At 33.7% G+C, this 23,752-nt stretch overlaps 1 protein-coding gene across 1 annotated transcript in view; it reads right to left on the bottom strand.

The window, feature by feature from the left end:
• Window positions 1-23,752, bottom strand: part of LOC149794615 (uncharacterized) — a 66,310-nt gene that overhangs the window by 5,357 nt on the left and 37,201 nt on the right. The window contains exons 9-12 of the mRNA XM_089966609.1: window positions 19,003-19,569; window positions 17,812-17,911; window positions 14,621-14,748; window positions 6,837-7,020 (exon numbers count right to left, since the gene is read on the bottom strand). Of these exons, the coding sequence (XP_089822735.1) occupies window positions 6,837-7,020; window positions 14,621-14,748; window positions 17,812-17,911; window positions 19,003-19,569 (979 nt within the window). The remainder of the gene's footprint in view (window positions 1-6,836; window positions 7,021-14,620; window positions 14,749-17,811; window positions 17,912-19,002; window positions 19,570-23,752) is intronic.

The raw sequence follows: 23,752 nt of genomic DNA, 5'->3' as shown, positions 1-23,752 counted from the left end.
TATATGTTGTCTATACCAAGTACAGATGGATGTCAGTAGTCAATACTGAGTAGATCATATGGATGTCTGTAGTCAATACTAAGTACAGATGGATGTATGTAGCCAATACTAAGTACAGATGGATGTCTGTTGTCAATACCGAGTAGATCATATGGATATATGTAGTCAATACCATGCACAGATGGATGTCTGTGGTCAATACTGAGTACAGATGGATGTCAGTAGTCAATACTGAGTAGATCATATGAATGTCTGTAGTCAATACTAAGTACAGATGGATGTCTGTGGTCAATACTGAGTACAGATGGATGTCTGTGGTCAATACTGAGTAGATCATATGGATATATGTTGTCTATACCAAGTACAGATGGATGTCAGTAGTCAATACTGAGTAGATCATATGGATGTCAGTAGTCAATACTGAGTAGTTCATATCGATGTCTGTAGTCAATACTGTGTAGATCATATGAATGTCTGTAGTCAATACTAAGTACAGATGGATGTCTGTGGTCAATACTGAGTACAGATGGATGTCTGTGGTCAATACTGAGTAGATCATATGGATATATGTTGTCTATACCAAGTACAGATGGATGTCAGTAGTCAATACTGAGTAGATCATATGGATGTCAGTAGTCAATACTGAGTAGTTCATATCGATGTCTGTAGTCAATACTGTGTAGATCATATGAATGTCTGTAGTCAATACTAAGTACAGATGGATGTCTGTGGTCAATACTGAGTACAGATGGATGTCTGTGGTCAATACTGAGTAGATCATATGGATATATGTTGTCTATACCAAGTACAGATGGATGTCAGTAGTCAATACTGAGTAGATCATATGGATGTCTGTATTGAATAATGAGTAGTTCATATGGATGTCTGTAGTCAATACTAAGTAGCTGATATGGATGTATTTAGTCAATACTAAGTACAGATGGATGTATGTGGTCCATACTGAGTAGTTCATATGGATGTCAGTAGTCAACATTGAGTAGATGATATGGATGTCTGTAGTCAATACTGAGTAGTTCATATGGATGTCAGTAGTCAATACTGAGTAGTTCATATCGATGTCTGTAGTCAATACTGTGTAGATCATATGAATGTCTGTAGTCAATACTAAGTACAGATGGATGTCTGTGGTCAATACTGAGTACAGATGGATGTCTGTGGTCAATACTGAGTAGATCATATGGATATATGTTGTCTATACCAAGTACAGATGGATGTCAGTAGTCAATACTGAGTAGATCATATGGATGTCTGTAGTCAATACTGAGTAGTTCATATCGATGTCTGTAGTCAATACTGTGTAGATCATATGAATGTCTGTAGTCAGTACTGATTAGATCATATGGATGTCTGTAGTCAATACTAAGTAGCTGATATGGATGTATTTAGTCAATACTAAGTACAGATGGATGTATGTGGTCCATACTGAGTAGTTCATATGGATGTCAGTAGTCAACATTGAGTAGATGATATGGATGTCTGTAGTCAATACTGAGTAGTTCATATGGATGTCTGTTGTCAATACTGAGTAGATCGTATGGATGTATGTAGTTAGTGCTAAGTATAGATGGATGTCTGTAGTCAATACTGAGTAGATGTGGATGTCGGTGATCAACACTGAATACACAAGGTTACATATGGCCAATTTTGACAACATATGGAGTCATGTGGCCAATATTTAGGACATATGGATGCATAGTGTAAATAGTCAGTTCAATCATATGGATGCCCGTGGTCAATACTGGGTGCACATGGACGTACATGGTCAGTATTAAGTATATACATGTGATCCATTCTGATTATTTAAGGATGCATATGGTCATTATTGACAACATATGGATATGGTCAACACTGAGCACAAATGAATGCATGACAACTTTCAGTGTTTTTACATTAAACACACTTTAGTGAGAACTAGTGTGATGAGAAATGTTAGAAAATAAATTTAAAAGAACAACTGGTACAATTCTAAGGCTCTAGTTTTTAAATGGGCTAAACTGTTAGCATATTATCCATATTTTCATCATCTGTTAAAATATTTTCCTATTTATTTGAAATTTACACCTATGAAAACTAGCATTGATTATCATTTCTGAGTAGTAAATCCCATATGCAATATGAAATGTATAAAGGTCAAACCAGTTCACTGTAGCAGAGTAGTAGAAAACCCAAATCAATAAGAAATGTATAAAGGTCAAACCAGTTCAATGTAGCAGAGTAGCAAAAATTCCAAATCAATAAGAAATGTATAAAGGTCAAATCAGTTCACTGTGGAAGAGTAGCAAAACCCAAAATCAATAAGAAATGTATAACTGTCAAACCAGTTCACTGTAGCAGAGTAGCAAAACCCCACGATCAATAAGAAATGTATCAAGGTCAAACCAGTTCACAGTATCAGAGTAGTATAAACCCATAGTCAATAAGAAATGTATAAATGTCAAACCAGTTCACTGTAGCAGATTAGTAAAACCGAAAATCAATAAGAAATGTATAAAGGTCAAACCAGTTCATTGTAGCAGAGTAGTAAGACCCAAAATCAATAAGAAATGTATAAAGGTCAAACAGGTTCATTGTAGCAGAGTAGTAAAAACCCAAAATCAGTAAGAAATGTATAAAGGTCAAACCAGTTCACAGTAGCAGAGTAGTAAAAATCCAAAATCAATAAGAAATGTACAACAATGGTCTAACAGATTAAATTAAGTTACAGTTTTTAGGCTGGAATAAAAAAAGTAAAGAATTAATAGTGTGCAATTTAAACAACATAAATTGTACTGCTGTTTACATAAAGTTTAACAGAAGTTTCTAAGAAAAAAAAAACTTTATCATTTCAGACAAGTTCCATGTTATATCAAAATGTTACAATTTTCATTCTTTATTGTGTCATCTGTGAGAAACATAAAATGGTTTCTAAAATTCCTGGCCAACTATGGATATTTTTTGCTACACTATGACGATATAACCAATTTTTCATAACAGGCGTACACAAAATGTCTTATGTAAAAGTATGCACAAATACATTATCGATACAAAACTGAAAAAGTTCCTTTTCATATCCAATTAAATAAATTACCACTTTTTTGAAGTGATATAGTTACTTTGCGAAGGTTAAAAAAAAGAAAAAAATAGGAATTAATGTATTATATATCTATGCATATTGTTTGCCACACACTGCCCACAACACAAAATATATTGCACCAGGCACACAATAAAGTATTAACCAATCCCATGGTAGGTAGGATAAGCCTAACTATACTGAACTTAATGTGTCTTTAAGCAAGAGTAAAAGAACGGTACCTTATACATGGATGCACTGTTTAATTGTACTGTATGTGAATACGAGTACATAAATGATAAATTATATATGGATGTTATCTTTTTAATTGTATTGTATGTGAATACGAGTACATAAATGGTACATTATATATGGACGATCTGTTTAATTGTACTGTATGTGAATACGAGTACATAAATGGTAAATTATATATGGATATTATCTTTTTAATTGTACTGTATGTGAATACGAGTGCATAAATGGTACATTATATATGGATGATCTGTTTAATTGTCCTGTGTGTGGAATTAAGTGTACATAAATGGTACGTCATACATATGCCATGTGCTTAATTTTCTTGTATGTCAGCACAAGTACATGATTGGTGATTTATATACCTGTATTGTGTTTGTCAGCACAATTATTTTAATGGTGATTCATACACTTGTATTGTTTAATTTTCTTGGATGTCAGCAAAAATACATGGATGGTGATTTATACACCTGTATTGTGTTTAAATATCCTGCATGTCAGTGAAAGTAATAGTAATTAATACACCTTCATTGTGTTTAGTTGTCCTGATGGTCAGTGCAGGTACATGAATGGTGATTCATTCACCTTTACTGTGTTTAGATGTCGAGCATGGCATTGCAATTACATAAAAAGTGATTTATAAACCTCCATTGTTTTTAATTGTCTTGCATTTCACTGCAATTAATGATCATTTACACCTAGGCATTCAGTTTAATTGCCCTGTATCACAGAACGACTACATGACTGGTGATTTAACAACGGTACTGCATTTTATTATCCTGTATGTCAGTGCAAGTAATAGTGATTTAAATATCTGCATTGTGTTTAGTTGTCTTTCACATCAGTATGAGTACATCAATGGTGATTTATGCACCAGCAATGTGTTTATTTGTCCTGTTTTTCAATACAAGCAATGGTGATCTATATACCAGTATTGTGTTTAACTATCCTGTATATCAGTGCAAGTAATGAACATTAATACATCTGTATATTGTTTAATCGTCATGTATGGTGGCATTGCAAGAGCAAAGTTGAATCTGGACAGTTCCGACCAAAACTTTCCAATCACTCTGACCCTGACCTAATGTAAATGGTTTCAGTCCTTGCCTGAAGAAAACCCCATTTGGGATTTTATTAAAGCTAATGTGTCATAACACATTTATGCTATGTAACCCAAACTCTGTAGAATATTTCTTTCTCAGCAAATGGATACAATGTCAAAGTAGGGCGCCTTTAGTTGCTGTGTAATTGAAGTTATATTCTGAAGAAAATAAATCTTGATGTCAGAATGACCTTGAAATGGAAATTTTCATTCCTTTTCAAAGATTGATTTCTTCCTTGCTGATGATGCAAAATTAATCCAAAATGATTCATATTTGATATGATGTCTTGATGATAATGTGCTGAAACCATTATTTCATTACAAGACTTTCTATGACTTTGCCAGGTCAGATGAATAGGTTTCTTTCTAATCTAAGTAGAATTAATCTATATAATTTGTTCGAGGAACAAACTCTGGAAGAAAACGTTTGCTTACAGACGAGATACCAAATCTATGACAATAACTTTAAAATATTTAGTTTAGAAGTGAGGGGCATAATTTACATGCCGTCATGTGTATCCAGTTTTGCAATAAAAATTTATAATGAAGTGACTTGAATGGTCAGTTGACATCACTATAAACTGCCACATTGCAGACATCGTAGCAAACTGACTGAAAAACTGTTAGGGCTATGTTAAAAATCCAAATCACATCACATCTTTGGTAATGACAGTCATAACTGAGAGCAGTTTGGAATCCTTTGTGTACTAGTCAAGTGGGTTTTATTTATACATGTTTATAATCAGCTGAAAATAGCAAGTGTTGATAGATACTCACTGATTTTTATTTTGCTGGCTTTGAAAGCAAAATTAACATAGTACTCATTACATAAAGCTGAGGTAAATGGTGCTAACTGCCTTTCCCAAGGACACACATATGCAGCCAACCTGGGCTGTCCTGGCCAAGTACTGAACTTGTGATCCATGCATTATTAGTTTAAGCCTATAAGAAAGTAGCTACAACGGCTACCCATATACATAATGTAAGAAGGACAATGGAGGCAGAGACATAGCATACGATTACTTGGCCACACAGCCAGGTGAGCTAGCAAGAGGCACAAGTAGGCACAGTATTACTCGCTTGAATAACTGACGTAATAGTTGTGATTGTGTGTGTGTGTGTGTGTGATTTGGATTTTAAACGTAGCTTTTAACAATTTTTCAGTCATATCGCTATGATGTCTGCAGTGTGACAGTTTATAGTGATGTCTAACACTGGGGCATCATGCTGCAGACATGTAGCATGATGTCCCACCCAGTCACATTATCCTGACACCAGGCCGACCAGTCCTAACACTAACCTCTTAATGCTGAGCGCCAAGCGAGGTAGCTGTTAGTACCAATTTTGTAAGACTTTGGTATGACTCAACCGGGGATCAAACCCACGACCTCCCGCATCTAAGGCAGATGCTCTAACCACTAGGCCACCGGAGCGGTTAGTTGTGATTGCAAAGTCACACACACACTCTGAAGTGGTATAGAGGAAGGGAAAGACTGGAGCAAATAGTTCTGAGATAATACATATCGGTTCACTTTCTCTGCACATTCATATAATCAGCATTCCTGCCAGATCTCTTTGTGGCATTGGAACTTTGCCCTAATTTAAGAGGCGCAAGTAGACAAAATATTACTTTCAGGTATAACTGATCAGTTTGTGAATGTAAAATCACACCAACATACTGAAGCTGTACAGCTGAAAAAAAAGCTTGGAGCATATAGCTGCTAGATCATATAAATGACATCCCTTTCTCTATAGAGTCATAGTCAGCATTCTTGCTGGATCTCTACCTTGCCCTCATACGTTGGCCTTATTCACTACAAAGAAGCTGTTCATAGCCCAATCCTTACAGTATATAAACACATTCAAAATTACAAGGTGAATTAGTGATGTACAAAATTTAGTCATCTATAATTCTATGCTTTCTTTTAAATTTTGGTCAAATGTTGCAGTTTCCGAAGCAATGCCGATACTTTTAGGTGGATTGGTCTGATAGACCTTCATGCCAGTATGCTTTCTGTTAAATGTAATTATATCGTGCTGAGTATTTTTTTTAGATGATGTCATGTCATGGTTTTCTGTTCAGTAATTGAGGAAATGGTTTAAGGCTGATCAGCATCACTGAACAAATGTGAAAAATCTTTATACCAGGATGTCTTGAATCAAATTTGGTCAAATTCTACTGAGTGGTTTATGAGAAGGTGTTTAATGGTTTTGTATTATTAGTACATGTAATTGTAATTGTGTATTGGAATCCTTTGAACAAATCTAAAAGAACTTCATGCCTGGATTATTTCAAATTTGTTAAAGGCATTTTGAGAAGAAGTTGTAAATAGAAACTGTGAATTAATGATGCATGAAAGACCATATCATAGACTCGCTTGGCATCTAAAATTAGACGAGCTTAAAATTAACCTGTGCCCTGGTGTTTTTCTTTCATTTCTGCAGCAAGTTTTGCCTCTTCTTTTTCCAGCAATTTTTTAAGATCTTCTCGTTTGGCCAGGACCAGACATTCTTTAAACTGTTCATAGGTATCTTGGTCTCTTTGCTTAATCTGGTCTATAAGCACTGATATGGCCTTAGTTGTTGTTCTCTGTTCCTGTAATATGAAATTAAGGAAACTGTTAAATGATGTGGTCTGATGATGTTCTCTCCTCCTGTAACATTATACAAAGAAAACTGTTAAATGATATGATGTCAAATGTTCTTTGCTCTTGTAACATCACACAACGCAAACAGCGTTATAAGCTCTAATATAATGTCTGATGTTTTCTGCTCCTATGTAATCATACAAAGGAAACGGTGTTAATGATATGATGTCATATAGTATTACATGATATGATGTCATATTGAGTTCTCTGCTCGTGTAACATCATACATAGCAAATAAATGTATGAGCTTTGATATGATGGCAGACGTTGTTCTCTGCTCCTATAACATTATATATATGAAACCTTGTTTAAAAGTTTTTCAAACAGTAAAATTCAAATATGCAAAATCCAGGTCAAAGTGTCACCAATAAAACTAAAATCCAATTTAGGATCCAACAATCTGATTAACTGAAAAAGACCCCGTCGAACTCACTAATACTATGCAGAAAAATCAATGATAGCTTGATGAATAGAAAATATATCAGCAGTAAAGTGAACTATTGATTATGGCCGAGTGCCTTCGTGTACAGGAGTAGGAGACTGAGGCTGACTGTCAGACATGGATGGGAATGCTTGGAAGTTTCTTTACATGTCTCTTATATAATATAATTATAGGTTACTGCATTTGTATGGGAAAATATGAACAAGTATTTTGGATGGAATACTGCAAGAACTTGTTTTTTATTATATGCTCATTTTTTTATTATACCTAAGGTTTAATTATATAAACAAAATACACTACAAGAAACAACGTAAATGAATGAATGCCGTATTCCAAATTAAATACACAAGCACAGATTTGTCATTACACAATGACATCATTATTAATGCGTACATAAGTCCGCCCAGATAAATTTGAACTTAGTCGCACGCTCGACATAACTTTCGAAAGAAAATGGCGTGTATAGTTAAAATTGAAATTTGCAGTCATATTGTGAATGAATGCGCATTGCAACAACTGTTCCATTTGATCTGGAATGAATATATTTTGGTACTTTGTTTCGATTCGATGAAAGTTTGTGATTTTGGACTGGATTCATCTGTGCAAATTATACATGAAATACATCGGATTGAAGTGGCATGGGAGAAGCGTGTTTACGTCTGCAAATGTGTCTGTTTCTGTCATTGAATGTTTGAAATCATAATGTGGGAAAATATGAAGTCTTTCAATTGCAATTATCAAAAATACGCTATGGAATTTAACGCTTATTTCATTTTGAGTGCAATAAGGAGGATGCAATTGCACTTATCATCGAAATTACAGCACAATTTCGAAATGTGTAATCCAGATTGAAAACCAATGACATGGCTCATGTAATTCGGATTTGCAGAATTAAGAAAATACATTTTGAGGAAATTCAGGATGTAAAACTGCAGCAACAGGAAACTTAAGTAAGAACTTCTTTGCATGCTGATCTTTGCTATCGTGATTTTACCGTATTTTTAATGCTGATATGGAGAGAGATGACATTCTGTATTCTTCACAAAACAAAACGTGATTCTAGGTGAAATCTAGACTAGAGAACTACAGAGAGCCTGTTAAGTGTGAATCTTAATAAATACTGAATGTCATCAGTGGTCTGTGATGGAAATTAAAAGTGCTGTTTGATTTTATGAGAAATATGTTTGCAGTGATCTATAAGAAAAACATTATTTTTTTTATTAATCGATGACTCACTTTGATTTACTGTATTGTTATAATGACTCAAATTAATTAAGTATTGTAATATTATACTGACTCCTATTAATTACTGTAACATTATACTGAATCCTATTAATTACTGTAACATTATACTGAATCCTATTAATTACTGTAACATTATACTGAATCCTATTAATTACTGTAACATTATACTGAATCCTATTAATTACTGAAACATTATCCTGAATCCTATTAATTAATGTAACATTATACTGAATCCTATTAATTACTGCAAAATTATACTGAATCCTATTAATTATTTATTGTAGCATTACACTGACTCCTATCAATTAATTATACCCAGTTATACTGACAGCCAAAGGTAACAATGATATGTCATATGATTCATTGTAGCACATAAATATGATAAGAATTATTTTGGTGAAATCTATGTTTATAAAACAGTCAATTCTTGAGGAGTGACATAAACGAGACTTTCAGGATAGCTGCCGTATTCAATGTCAGATTGATTTCATCTCCATTCATGACCAACTAGACGTAATAAGACTTCTGGTGATAATCTCAAGTTGATTTGACTTTCCATTCATTACTGATAACAAGATTTTCAAGGTCTCATATGGCACCAATATTGGATGTCAGATTTCGACTGTGTTCGTTTTGGACCAAATAAATATTGTAACAAGTCTCTAGTAAAATCCCTGTGTTGATATGACCATCCATTTAGGATAAGTAGATATAGTAACAATAACAAGATTTTAAAGATGGTCGCGGTAGACATATTGGATATCAAAATGACACCAGTTACATTTAGGGCCAACTAGACTTTGGGATGAGGGGCAGCTAAACCTTGAGATGAATGTTTATGTGAAGTTTCACTGTAATCTGTCAAGTGGTTTTTGAATAGAAATAATAAATTTGTGCGAATGAAAAGATGGACAACATACATGAAGCCATTTGATAAGCTCATTTTGTCTGTGACGTGTAAAACTAAAGAATATTAGATGAAATGGATAAATATTAAAATGAGCTTATAGTAACAAAACCCCAATGTAAAATGGCCTAAGTTATTATGAAGTGAATCATTTTGAAAAATACTTCAATATGTGCAGTACAAAAACTTAGTGTTGAATGTAAGAAACAATTTTGCTTTTCTTCATGGGGGTGGAGGACACTGGGCCTTTCTTACAATTTTGCTTTCGTTGATGTAGAATAATGGTCCTTTCTTGCATAAACATTGCACTTATATTCACAGTACTTTAGAACTATGAGGAATAAAAAGAGGCATCTGTTATATTTTGAGTTACCTGCCTTGGCCCCTCGTTGATACTGGCTTGTGGGTTTAGTCCAATTTTACTGCATACATGGCGACTAGTAAACTTGATAGACGATGAACTTGGGAAAACCACACAACACACCAATCCATAGAATGACACTGGCAAGCTTTCTCACATACCCATATTGGCTGAGCCAAGATTCAAAACCCAAGAAAACATGTGAGATGTCAGTGATTTATAAAGATCAGTGCCTGAGACCACTCAAAAACCTAGGGACCTTAGTTGATACTAAACAGAAATAATTATTGTCCACAAGATGTACAGTTATATACAGTAAGATGTGGCCAATCACTCGAACTTGGACAACTTGTATAATCTAGTTTCTAACCCACATAATACTACTTGCGTCATTTAATAAACTTATTTGTGTACAAAGATTAAATGAAAAAGATTTCATTTTCTCCTATAATAAAGGAGAACATGTCAGTTATATATTGACTTTAAAAATAACATTTAATAACACTCATGCACTTAAATATTATATAGTTGGTATAAAATATTTAATAAAGTATAACGATTAAATATATACAAATAACATATTCCTATACAATTTTCAAAGTATTACTTCTTCTGAAGGGAATATTTTCATTTACTCTGCCAAAATTTGCTTTCATTTTATTACCAAATATACTTTCCTTTTAATTCATTTTGCTTATCATTTTACACAATTCTCTTAATATATAATTTCTTTATCCTTATTCTATTCAGACGATGGTTTAATCATGACTAGATAATTTCTCTGTCCTTCTTAAAAAATGTAATGTATATATGACGATAATTTATATGTCCTTATTAGATTTGTTGGTGTATATATGACTAGACAATTTCTCTGTACTTATTAGATTTGTTGGTGTATATATGCCTAGATAATTTCTATGTCCTTATTAGATTTGTTGGTGTGAATATGACTAGATAATTAATCTATCCTTATTAGATTTACTGGTGTATATATCACCAGACATGCGTTTAACTTTATTTTAACTAGCTAAACATTTGAAATACATTTGCACAGATTCAGGCATTTATTTGCCTCTCAAACTATCTCACATAAGACAATGTTTTCTCCCAGTCCTGATGACAACCATTTGACCATTGTTCAAATAATAGTTCATTAACATGGGCAGGGCAAGTTTCATTAAAAAAAATCACTTGCCTTGATTAAAATCCACTTGCCAAAGAAGAAAAAGAAATTATTAACACTTTATACCAATTATCCTATCCAAAAAAAATATGGCCAGTTCCGCATAATTGTAATATTGATCAATGAACCCTCATTCACATTTTTTTCACAAAAAAATTAAAATTATATGTAAGAACTATATTGGGGCTAAAATGTTTGTTTTCTATGTCTCTGATAGCCAAGCAAGGTGAGTAGCAATATCAATAAATAATAATTGTATGCATAAACTAAACTAATAATAATAATAATTAATAATAATAATAACATTAATGACTTATTCTGAGAGTGTGACAATATCAGGTGCATTGAACTAATCCTCCTTATGGCCATATATCATCTGCATATTAACATACATAACACAAAAATGTATAACAAAGATTATACGAGTTTATATTACAAACACTCATTAACAATAATCTAAATTTTGCACAGAATAATAATAGTATTAAGAAATGTTTATATTAAAAAGCAAAACAAAATGTCATTGGATAAATTATATAGATTAAACAGGGATATGACATGCTTTATGAATTATTAAAAAAGTATATTATCAGCTTTGCGAGTAAAGCCTTTAAGAAAGCATCTGATATAGAAGCACTATGATATACGATAACTACATCATAATTTTCACGTAAGTAATGTTCAAATAGTACAAGAGAGAAAAGGGAGGTGAAGGAAACAGATGATGACAGAAGAATAGGCCAGTCCTAGATTCTTTGTAAAGTAAATTACTGCTCAGTAATACAAGAGGACAAAGAAAGTTATCCCATATACATGACAACAAATTATCATTGACTTTATTCAACTATCAGGTACTTTTCTTCATTTTACATCTTACTATTTTTCCTTTCTATGCAGCAGTTCACTGACTAGCTTTGAACATATTTCATAGTTTTATTATGGTGGGAGCAGGAATTCAAAATCACTGTAATAGTTTGAAGTTATATATAGTATGTGGACTTGTATATTCTTTTCAAAGATTCATGCAGTTTTCATAACTTAGCTACAATCACAGGTATACAATGTATTTTGACAGCTGGGATTCCAGGGAAAGAGTCAGGTGTTTTGTTGTACAATCATTGGTTAAAAATATTGCAGTCACCAGTGCAAAAACACGGGTTTGTACACACTTGGGGCTCGAAGGGGTTTTTCAAAGCAGCAAAATATACAGTATCTTGTTCTGACTGTGGTAGGTTCTTAAAGGATGGATGGTCTTTATTGACTTTTAAGCTATATGGAAAACCAAGGCTTCAGCTAGAAAACATCATCAGAATCTGCTACAGATATCATGGGATCAAAGAAGTTAGTTCATGTGATAGAGAACCTTCACAAATGTTAGAGTGGAGTAATAGAATGGCCTCTTGCAATTGGTGTGATGAGTGTGTCCATGCACAGATACAATTATCTCCAAGTAAAAGATCTGAACAGACATGTCAAAGAATAAACTGTATTCATAACACAGATTGAATGAAGAATTGAGTCTGGTGTGATGCACAAGACACAGAATGAAAAATAAAATCTTGGGTGGCCCTGTATACAGGTAGAATGAAAAATAAAGATAAAGTCTGGTGTGGCACTATATACAATTAGAATAAAAAATAAAGAAACTCCACAGCCGTGGTGAAAGAGGGACATACAAATTCTTGGAGGTTGACTGCCTTAAAGCCATAGTGTTGCTATCGGACTGAACCATAATGTTGAATTCCTACTCTGTAAAAAATATGAGAAATTGTACAGAAAGGTGGAAAAGCACAGGTGTATAATTGCCTCCATTATTGACTGAAAGTGTCCACAACCAATGCAGTGTTTTAGTGAACTCCACTGAGTCTGAAGCAACAACTGAGTTGGCATCTGTTACACTCTTAGTAATGATTGTTGTTTTTGTTATATTTGTGGGTCTAACATCATTTTTCAAAATATACATGGCCAGCAGTACAGCTGGTCAAGGAAAGACCTGGGAAAGCTGTGCTAATAACAACCAACAAACATCTCACTTCTGTCCGGATGGGTTTGAGTCGCAGGCTTGGCCAACAGTGGTGTTTGAGAAAGCTTGTTAGCATCATACCATCATCTTCGCTAGCCAAAGTTCTGATATGTTAACCCTATCTATACCTTGTCAGAACGATCCTAATTTCTGTGCTTCCGGTCTGTAAATTTCAAGCTGTGCAAATTTGAACACCGTTTCTATGATTGAGACAAGGAGAGCACACAGTTGCAATAGACTCATAAATAAGCAATTTTCCCCCTCCAGTCTGGTTAGTGCAAATACATCCTTTCCCTCAAATACACATGTAATGGCTTCTCTCTGGAATATAGCCATACTTTTGATGTTAAACCTACAAAGTATCCTTTCGAAGACAATTGCCTCCACTATTTCCAGCCAATGTATAATGTACCACTTTTGCATGTTATTACTTGGCATTACATACTAAGGGATACAACTCATGAAATCCAATAGATGTCACTAGGACAAAGCACAGACATATCTGGTCGATCTGCCAAAGTGTAGATCTGATTAACAAATTGGAATCTTGGAGGTGTGAAGATGGTTTCACATGGGCTGGTTATTCTTCCAGAGATTTTCCCAAATTATTTCTCAACCAGATATTCTGGTTTGATGTAAGAAACCTTTTTTTAAAACTTAAAGTCAGTGTGTGTGTGATTTTGATTTTTAATGTAGCTTTAACAATTTTCCAGTGATATCGCTATGATGTCTGTAGTATTGCAGTTTATATTGATGTCTAGCACTGGGGCATCATGCAGCACACATGTAGCATCATTTCCCAACCAGTCACATTACTCTGAAACCAGGTCGACCAGTACTAACACTAACCTCTTAATGCTGAGTTCCCTGTGATGCAGCTGTAAATACCATTTTTATAAATCTCTGATATGAATCAGCCAGAGATCGAACCCGTGTCTTCTGGTATCCGAGAGGGACACTACAATCATTTAGGCCACCAGAGCCGTCTAACGTTAGTGTGGTTATAATTATGTGTGTGTATTCACACACACATACCTATACTGTGTGTGTGATGATATATGACATATGAAAATGATAAGAATCTAAAAACTATTATTTGCTACAGTCTTTTTTAAATGATGCAAACTGCAAACATATTTTAGTTTCTTTTATTCCAATCTGAATTAATTAGTTATCTTTAAGTTTTATATGAGTATATAATTTATTCTCAATTGCTTTAAGTTGTTTTCCTTGCATCATGCACTCTGACCCCACCAGATATGTCAGTACACCTCTGAGTGTCAACCCCCACCCATATCATGAAGGTTGGCAGTTAGGAACTCATAACAAATAATATGTTACATCCTCTATGTATCTGAAAACAATAGTTAATCATCACTCTCCTCACCCTGATATCACGTATTGTCACATCATCAAAAAGTTCTTTCTGCTGAATGTACATCATTACAACCTCAACATTAAGGTCCTTTATCAGATCTGACAGGCATCGATTCAAAACAGTCGGATGCAGTTTTTCTGAAAAAAGCCAAAAATCAGTACAGAATTACACTACTGTCATTACTACTTGTATAATTATGATCCACATAATTTTCATTTACATACCCCTCTCAAGGAAAACTAAAAAATAATACCACTTTTGTCAATGCTGCGACGTAACTATTTAAAAAAGCAAATATTTATAATATGACATATCCAGTGTGAACCTATATATTGATCCGCAAATTAGCTCCCTCTAACAGAGTCCTGGTACAACTTGCATCAAAATCCATTTACCTTAGGATATATGGTACATATCCACATATTACCTCCCTTGATCAAAGTCATGGTAGACTATGCATCACAGTCTGTTTAACTTGCGATATACACTACATATCCACATATGAACCAAAATATCCGTTAATCATGATGAAACTGAAAAATGTTGTGAATATATTAATTTTGATAGAATAAATTGCAATTTTGACGAACTCGATAAGCCTATTACAACTGCCGAGGTACAATCTGTATTATGCTTTTAATAAAATGCAATATATATTTTGGTACTGACCAATTTGCTCGGTGAATATTTAACTGAATCTCTAGATATACTCTAACCATAGGGTAAAGATAGTTGTGTTCAAAATGCAGAGCCGCATCAGACACTCAAAGAAATGGATCTATAATAATGAACAGCAAAATGTTGTAAATGCCTGTCATTATATTGGACAAGATACAATTATTCAGGTAATTTTGCATTGCATCATGAGGTAATAGTCAGCAATGTTCTTCTTAAAGTTCTCAATACCTTGACTGCTAACATATTTATACATAAGTATGATCAGAAGCCAAAATGAATATGTCAACTGTTGACGCATACTTTGGGTTGGTATTAAGCCATGCGTATAAAATTAAGGAATCTTCTAGATCAAGAGATCAGATGTGCAAATTAGTGGCTTAGTCTGATAAAAATTCAGATTAGAAATATGACTTTTAGAGTTTTCAAAATCTCAGGTAATATGGTGCTAGATGGTTCATTAGCTGTGTTTAGAGAATACTTATTACCATACTTGTCCATGATCTTTATAAGGTATGCATCAGACAGATGGTAAAAAAGAGTTGTAACCAGTTGAAAGGTCACTTAATTAATCTAAAATAATCTCAGTCTTTGTCAAACTCGTCTGAGATGTTGATGCCATAAACCTCTATTTACTGAAAAGGGATTAAAAAGATATGGACACTAGATTGGAAACAATCATGTGCTGATGGTTGGGCAATCAATAATGCATGACACATGGTGCACATCTGATAGCAGGGACATATCGTAAGTTCATTAGGCCTTATGGTCAGAAGGGTTAAAAATGCAACAGTCATTGTCATCACAAATTTTAGTTACCACCACATCCAAACTAAAGTGCAAAAGGGAATTTACTGTTAGAATAAGAGGTCCCAAAGGAAGTGATTTTACTCATTTGGTTTACATCTAATTAATAGTTAAATGCTAACATCTAATTAACAGTTAAATGCTAACATCTAATTAACAGTTAAATGCTAACATCTAATTAAGAGTTGAATGCTAACATCTAATTAACAGTTAAATGCTAACAACTCATTAAATGCTAACATCTAATTAACAGTTAAATGCTAACATCTAATTAACAGTTAAATTTTAACATCTAATTAACAGTTAAATGCTAACATCTAATTAACAGTTAAATGCATGAGCAGTTGGCCAAGAAATCTGGGTCAATTGGTTGCTCTTTGTGGAGTTTTATCCACTATTTGTTGCTGTTGTTATAGGGTTAAACAACATTTTTCAGTATATCATAAGCTGTGCATGGCAGCTAGTATAACTGCTGAGAAAGAAAACCAAGGATGTGCCACCAAACCATAGGAATGTACTGGCAACATTTTTCATGTACCCATATTGTCTACGCCTGGGACTTGAATCCATGTGGAAAGAGGTGAGAGAGCATTGGTCGGCAAAGGTGAGCACAACAGACATCTCAGCCACCCAAGGAACTTTTCTCCAATATGATTACCCTATAGAGTTTGGACCACTATTTAAATTCTCTATAGAAGTTAACGTTATTATTTTAAAAACTGAAAATAGCTTCTGCACTAGATTGGCATAAACACTAAGCATGCTTTCATTCATTAGAGTTAGATATATTTTTCAGATATTCTGCAATATGTTTTGAGCCTAACACTGTTAACAAGACCACTGCTTCCACACCTAATAACATAGTCGAGCATAAATGGTTTATATGCTACTTTTCTTAGTATGAAAGTATATAACAGGTATCAAACAATTAAATATTTTGTTGCAACTAAAGTACATAGATTCCCATTATGAAATTAATAAAAAACCATTAAATACATTTACTACTCAATGGGTACATATCAATTAGAAGTAATTCTCTCACCAGCAGAGTGGTTCTCTGCCTGTAAAATAACTAGTGCTCTGATACATATACATTTCATTAAGTTATACAACAACAAAGGCAATAACTCGAACACAAATATACAACAGCTAGATAATTTATTACAATGCACATATTTAGTTGATGACCAGTGTATATTGTATTAAGTTTAAAATAAAAAAGGTAATATCTCGAGTACAAATTGAAGAAGCTACTTGATTATTCAAAATGCATACATATTTAGTTGATGACCAGTATATATCGTATTAAGAACTAAAATAAAAAAGGTAATAACTCGAGCACAAATTGAAGGAGATACCAGATTATTCAAAATGCACATTAAATTGATGACCAATGATATCGTATCGTATTAAGAACTAAAATAAAAAAGGTAATAACTCGAGCACAAATTGAAGGAGATACCAGATTATTCAAAATGCACATTAAATTGATGACCAATGATATTGTATGAAGTTGTAAAATAAAAAAAGAAATAACTCAAGCAGAAATTTAATGAGATACTTGATTATTCAAAATGCACAATTTTGATTTATGACTGGTAAGAACTTGCATAGCAACCCAACAAAAACAGGACTAGTTGTGCTAACACTATTGCATCTCAGACAGACAGACAATAAAATATGATATATCCCTCATTAGCAAAATCTTTTAGAGCTACCTTTATTCCTGGAAGTAGAGAGCACCTTTTCTGGTACTTGTCTTGGTTTGGATACTTTGAACGCTTTTCCTTCCCCTTTTCCTTCAATGGCAGTCTGTTCCTGATCAAAAAGGTCAAATATGAATAACCAGAAAATGTAATCATTAATATCAGTTTCATTCAACACATTTTCAATAGCTATAATTTTAATTTCATTAAATTTTGGTTAATAGGAAACATAAAACAAGAATCTGATGTCTTTCAGGTGGCACCAATGCTAAACAAACGGATGCAACCTTTCACCTGTGGTTAACTTAAATACGGCATTTATTACTTTACTGACCTCAACAACATACGTTCATTACTCATGACACAAGTGCTAATAAAATCATATTTTTACAGAACATTTATATATGTAATAAACAAATGGTAAGTATTACATATATATTTATCAATCATTTAATCACACATATACCAACATAATGGTCATAGGGAATGTTGGCCAAATCCAACTTTCATTTGACAAAAATGAGATTAAAGAAAAACAACGTCTTGTTTTCTGTCTGAACTTTAATTTCTCAAGTCTGCTGAATATTTTCTTCTTTCTTGAGTAAGTGCATTTTGTGTCTAATAGCCATCACTGATATATATTTTGCCTGGGTGTGGGCATGCCACTAAAAGTGTACATGTTTATTATATCAATAGTGTTACTAGAAAATTGTAGGCATCAGCATTAACACTTCTTAATTTTATGAACAGGCTCTCACATGTCAGCATGCTTTCACAGTATCATTCATAGTGTAAGCTTAATTATACCGTGTTAGTTCAAATTTTTAGACTACAAATTATAAACAATTAACATACAATTAGAAAATTCACCTAATACAAGGTACTGGATATTTAATTTTCATGGGGAAGGGCTTTTCAGCATTTCTTTTCTTTATTATCTCAAGATGGTTCATATTTTTTTACCAGATAATATCACGGATATAATATAGTGATATTTATAAATAAATTGGAGTAATATTTTTTCAGTAACTGAAAGTTGGCAATCAAACAAAAAATGTGCCTACCCCTGCCCCAGATTATTGATTTCTTGGTCCTTAATATATTGTGGTGTACTATGGTTTGTATCACAGTACCTTCAGAAGTACCATGGTTAACAGTGGTACAAAAACGTTTGTGGTACCCAATTCTTCCACTAATACTCACCCCATCCTCAAACCAAAATTTAAGTAGTTGTCGAGACACAAGTGTATGACTCTTGACATGCGAATGACAGACTACTTTTTCCTTTTGGAGTAGCGGCACAGCAATCAAGCCCTCAAGACTGTCCGCATCACAATCAGGACACTGTATATGTAGTTCAAACTCTAGACTCTGGCCCAAGTTTCCAATTATCTTTGACAGGTTCTCAAAGATGAACTTTCTAGCTTCAGTGCAGACTTTTGAAGATTGACTCTCATCTTCAATTCCCATTATTGTAACTCGAGCAAATATGACATGGCCAAAAAAGTGCAGGGTCAATCTGTGATAATTGTCAATATCAAACAGACAGCAACCACAGAAGATGAGATTCTCAGACTGTTGCTTGGCAATAGGCCATTGAGTTAAACATGCACCAAGAAGTCTATGAAAAATAGGTGGTGGTAGAAACTTCCCTTTACACACGAGGCATAGGGCTGATGTACTTTCCTTCTCAGGATCTGATTCAGGGTAGATCATTTCTTTGGGTGTTGCCTGGCGGAGCATACACGGGGCAAGGTAGTAACACTCTTTCTGAAATACAAGAATAGCACAGGATCATTACAATGATTCAAACGTAAAGAAATTAACATAAGTATCACAAAAAAGAACTGTGCTTATGGGATATGAACACTTTCCTGACACACCTTGCAAAGAATGCCACCTGAATATTTTCGAGTAGCAAACAAAACCCGATTGAGGTGAAATTGACCTTACAAAATTGGCATTGAGACTTATTCTCTAAACATTAATTTATGTGAAGGTTATGTGAATTTCGTGATCCTAAATGTACATACCACATGTAACAGGAACATAATAATCTGAAAATATGATGCAAATATCAGACAATCTATAGGTGTTTTACTGATCTCATTTCTGGACTATTAACAGCTGATGCTAATTATTGTACTCAGCATAAAAAGTATGCAGTACCATTGTGCTTAAATTATTAAACATCTTCTACCAGATCTCACAACTTGTGATCAATATAATCCTCTAAACTGATAGAAGATTAACTCAGAAATATACCAACTCATCTGATATGCTTATTATATAATGTATATAAACTCTAGACCCTGGTAACATGAAGTACATAGTTATAAACACTATACACCCTGGCAAAATGAATCCGGTCCCACTGATTCATTTAACAATTCATTATCTGAATAAACAGCTATTCAGTTATCACAACAACTCGACCATTTAATACCTTATGATATGAGATCTGGATGGCATGCTCATTATTAAGTATCCAAATAAATGTAATTGGAAACATTCAATGTATGGTTGTAATAATCGTGAACGATCTCTTGTTCAGTGACTCTTGAATATGACGGAAAGAACATTTTAATTCTTTCATGATTTGTAAAGACTGCACTACCTAAACAATTTTCAAGTTTTGAGCCATTGTGGTGGAGACCCTCCTTGATGCCAAACTTACAGTTGCCATAACAGAAAGTAAATAACCACCATATACACCATGCATAATTCCCAAGTCATGTAGAGGGCATGGCTAACTGTTTCAAATTAGTATGCATGCTCTAAAAAGAGTACAATAAACAGCCTGAATATAAATTTATGTTGCAAAATAAACTTGTCTTATTTCAGTTTTAATAATCTCACCCTTTTCAATATTGACTGCAAAATGAATACATACCATTTTATCTCAAATGCAAGACATCTGCAAAGTACTGTCATTGTTCTTGGTATAAGGTTTTAATTACTTTGGGGAAATCTTTTTCCTTGGAGCTGTTCTGATCTGAACTGTTTCACCACAAAATCGATACGATTTTAATGCCTCAAATGCAAGCAATCTGCATAGTGTTGTCAAGGCATATGGTACACAGCATCAGGAACTCTGTGTGAAAATTGTTTCCTTATGTCAGGACTTGGATGATATGCTAGTCAACCCAAAATACAAATGTGCCTTCACTGTCTCCGATGCAAAGAATCCATCAAGTTTGGTCAAAGAACTCAAGATGTCTTATAAAAAACATTTTATTTTCTTAATATAGTCATTATGGCATTCACTACTTAACTCTGGACCCCGTATATAATAATAATAATAATAATTGTAATAATGAGGACTTTGTATAGCACCTAATCTTTAGCTCTAAGCGCTTTACAACATTAGACAACAAATATAAGATAAAAAAAACATATATAATGATATGATTACAAACACAAACACCATGAAATTAGAAAACATAGAAGAAAAAAAAAACATGCTGAGAATATTTAATAAGTTTTTCTTATCTCAAATGCATGACCAAAGAGTCAATCTATTCTGTGTTCCTTATTTCAGTCTCTGTGACCGTGAACTTAAACACGTTGAGCCTGACATTAAAAGTTATATTCCTTGCCACAAATGCAGCTACATAAGAAGATATGTATGTATGTATGTATCAGATATGATTTTGGTCTTCCATAAAAAAGCTGAACAAATTGTATGGGGGTCGGGGGTCCTCGAGGGGCAGTGCCCCTGTTCTGCATTTTACACTCATAATAAACTGCTCCTGGTGTAACCAATCATCATAAAATAAACCAAAATAATCATTAGAAAAACTAACGAACTTCCCAAAAATGTTCAACTTTACTTCAATAATTTCACAATATGTATAGTCAAATGAATTTGTTCTCCAGTACTATTGACGCTGATGTTATTTCATGGGCATGTCAGTGTTCAAATTGTAATTAAGTTACAATAATTTGTCATTTTTTGCAGCAAATGTAATATATACTTCTCTCTTTTCATAACAAATTTGTAAAATAAACACCGAAGTACATCAACTATATATAAATAATCCAATACATTAACTTGTATCTTTCTCCAATGGATGCAAGCTGTTGATATGCCAGTCAAGTTCTTTTTGCAGCTTTGGCAAAGATTTCTTTAGCCTTCCTTTTTGTCATCACTGACTTTTTTGGTTACATGTGTAATCGTTTCGTTTCCTTCTCAATGACAGCCTCTTTCCCTTCAAGCTGGTGCTTGTATTGGCGACATGCAGAGCGCATATTCTGACAGAGGGCTACATCTGTTCTCTCATGCAATAAATCTTTCTTCTTATAGTAATTAACCTCACTTTTTCCAAATACCTTCTGAGCTTATATTTTTTCATGTGCAGCTTCTTTTGTAGGTGCTGTTCCAAAGTCTTCCAACCTCAATTACCGTAATTCAGATCTTTCTTGCGGAGGTCACAAAATGCCAGTCCTCTAGCGTTAAGTTTTCTTACAAACTGATCAGCTAAATTTCCATAAAATTTTCGCTCCAGCCATTCCCATTTTCAACTCAAGATGTCATGTTTTGCAAGATTGCTTCTTCTTTCTATTGGCATCAGTTTCCATTACACGAAGATTCATTGGATGAATTCAAACCTTTGACCATTCAGAATACTCATTATGAGAGTCGTGTGCTTACTAATATATGGAACGAATTATTTACAAGGGTCGTTGAATGGGTCGTTTCTAAAAAAACCAGATGAGAGATTTTGTAAAAACGGTCTAACGGTATATCAAGAAAAATCTGATTCAAGTCAGGAGAAAAGTGGAATTGCACTTTAAAATGGACAAAAATCATGTCTGATGTATGTATGTATGCAGGCAAATCAGTGCAACTGTGGCTACAGGTATAAGAATGCAGATTAGGTTTAGATAACATAGAAAAGCAAAACAAAGAAAAGGGCAAATAAATGTAAATTTCTTGAAACAAAAAGTCATTTGTTTGGCTCACCATTCCATGGAATGATGTTAACAGTCAGCAGAGATTACCGTAAATCAGTCTGCTGACGAAGTCCTTAGTGTGAGGATGAAAGCTTCAGGTTAGCTTTCTCTACAGTGTATGTGTTTGTGACTGTAAAGTTTAAACCACTGTCAAATAAGCATGCATATATATATAAGAACTTTGAAAACTTGAGTTTGCCTGAACTGAATCTCAGCTTTTCCTTCCATAAGAGAAGATAGTCTGCTTAAATGCTTTATTCATCAATAAACAATGGATAAAACTAATTTCTTTTTCCTGATGTGAAGGTAATTTTCATCAGCTGCAATTTTAGAAATTTAAACACAATTCTTGGTTGTTAAAGTGGTGACATATACAAGGAAAGAAGCTGCTAAAATCTTGGCATGCAAAACGTGATGAAATCAACCCTTCCTATGAATGCAGAATAACAGGTGATGAAAGTACATGCAAATGTAATAGTAAAAATGAGGATCTTTGGTAATAAATTTATTAACTGCATGCTAATTAGAGTAAGAGAGAAACAGAGATAAGGACTGAAAAAGAGACATGCTGGAAGGGTGAAAAGCATGGTTGTGAGTGGTCAATGAATTCTCTGCAACGGGAGACTAAATAATGACCATTTACATCAAACATGGCTGAAGAATATCATTTAACCAGAAGGCTTTCTTGTGAACACCTCAAAATGCCTTGCTATTGAAAACTAGCTGGCCTTTGAGGTGACCTGCTATTATTAAAAAATGTAGAAGAACTTTATACCAGTTCCATTACTATACACTCCCCCATCAGATCAGTTCTTGTGGTGTTTTCACTGACTGTGTGTTACATCTAGATGTGTTTTTCTTACATTTTGTTATTCTTTTACAGTATTACTATATGTGAAACAATATTGATTTTATAATGTAGTGTTTTAAATATTTATTCTATGGCTTGTCTTTACTTGTCATAGTGGTGAACTCTCTTGTGCAGGTGGTTGCAGGG

Source organism: Sinohyriopsis cumingii, chromosome 8 (genome assembly GCF_028554795.1).
Source record: "Sinohyriopsis cumingii isolate HCF-2022 chromosome 8, ASM2855479v2, whole genome shotgun sequence".
NCBI classification, from domain to species: domain Eukaryota; kingdom Metazoa; phylum Mollusca; class Bivalvia; order Unionida; family Unionidae; genus Sinohyriopsis; species Sinohyriopsis cumingii.
This window is presented reverse-complemented; position numbering and strand designations above follow the sequence as displayed.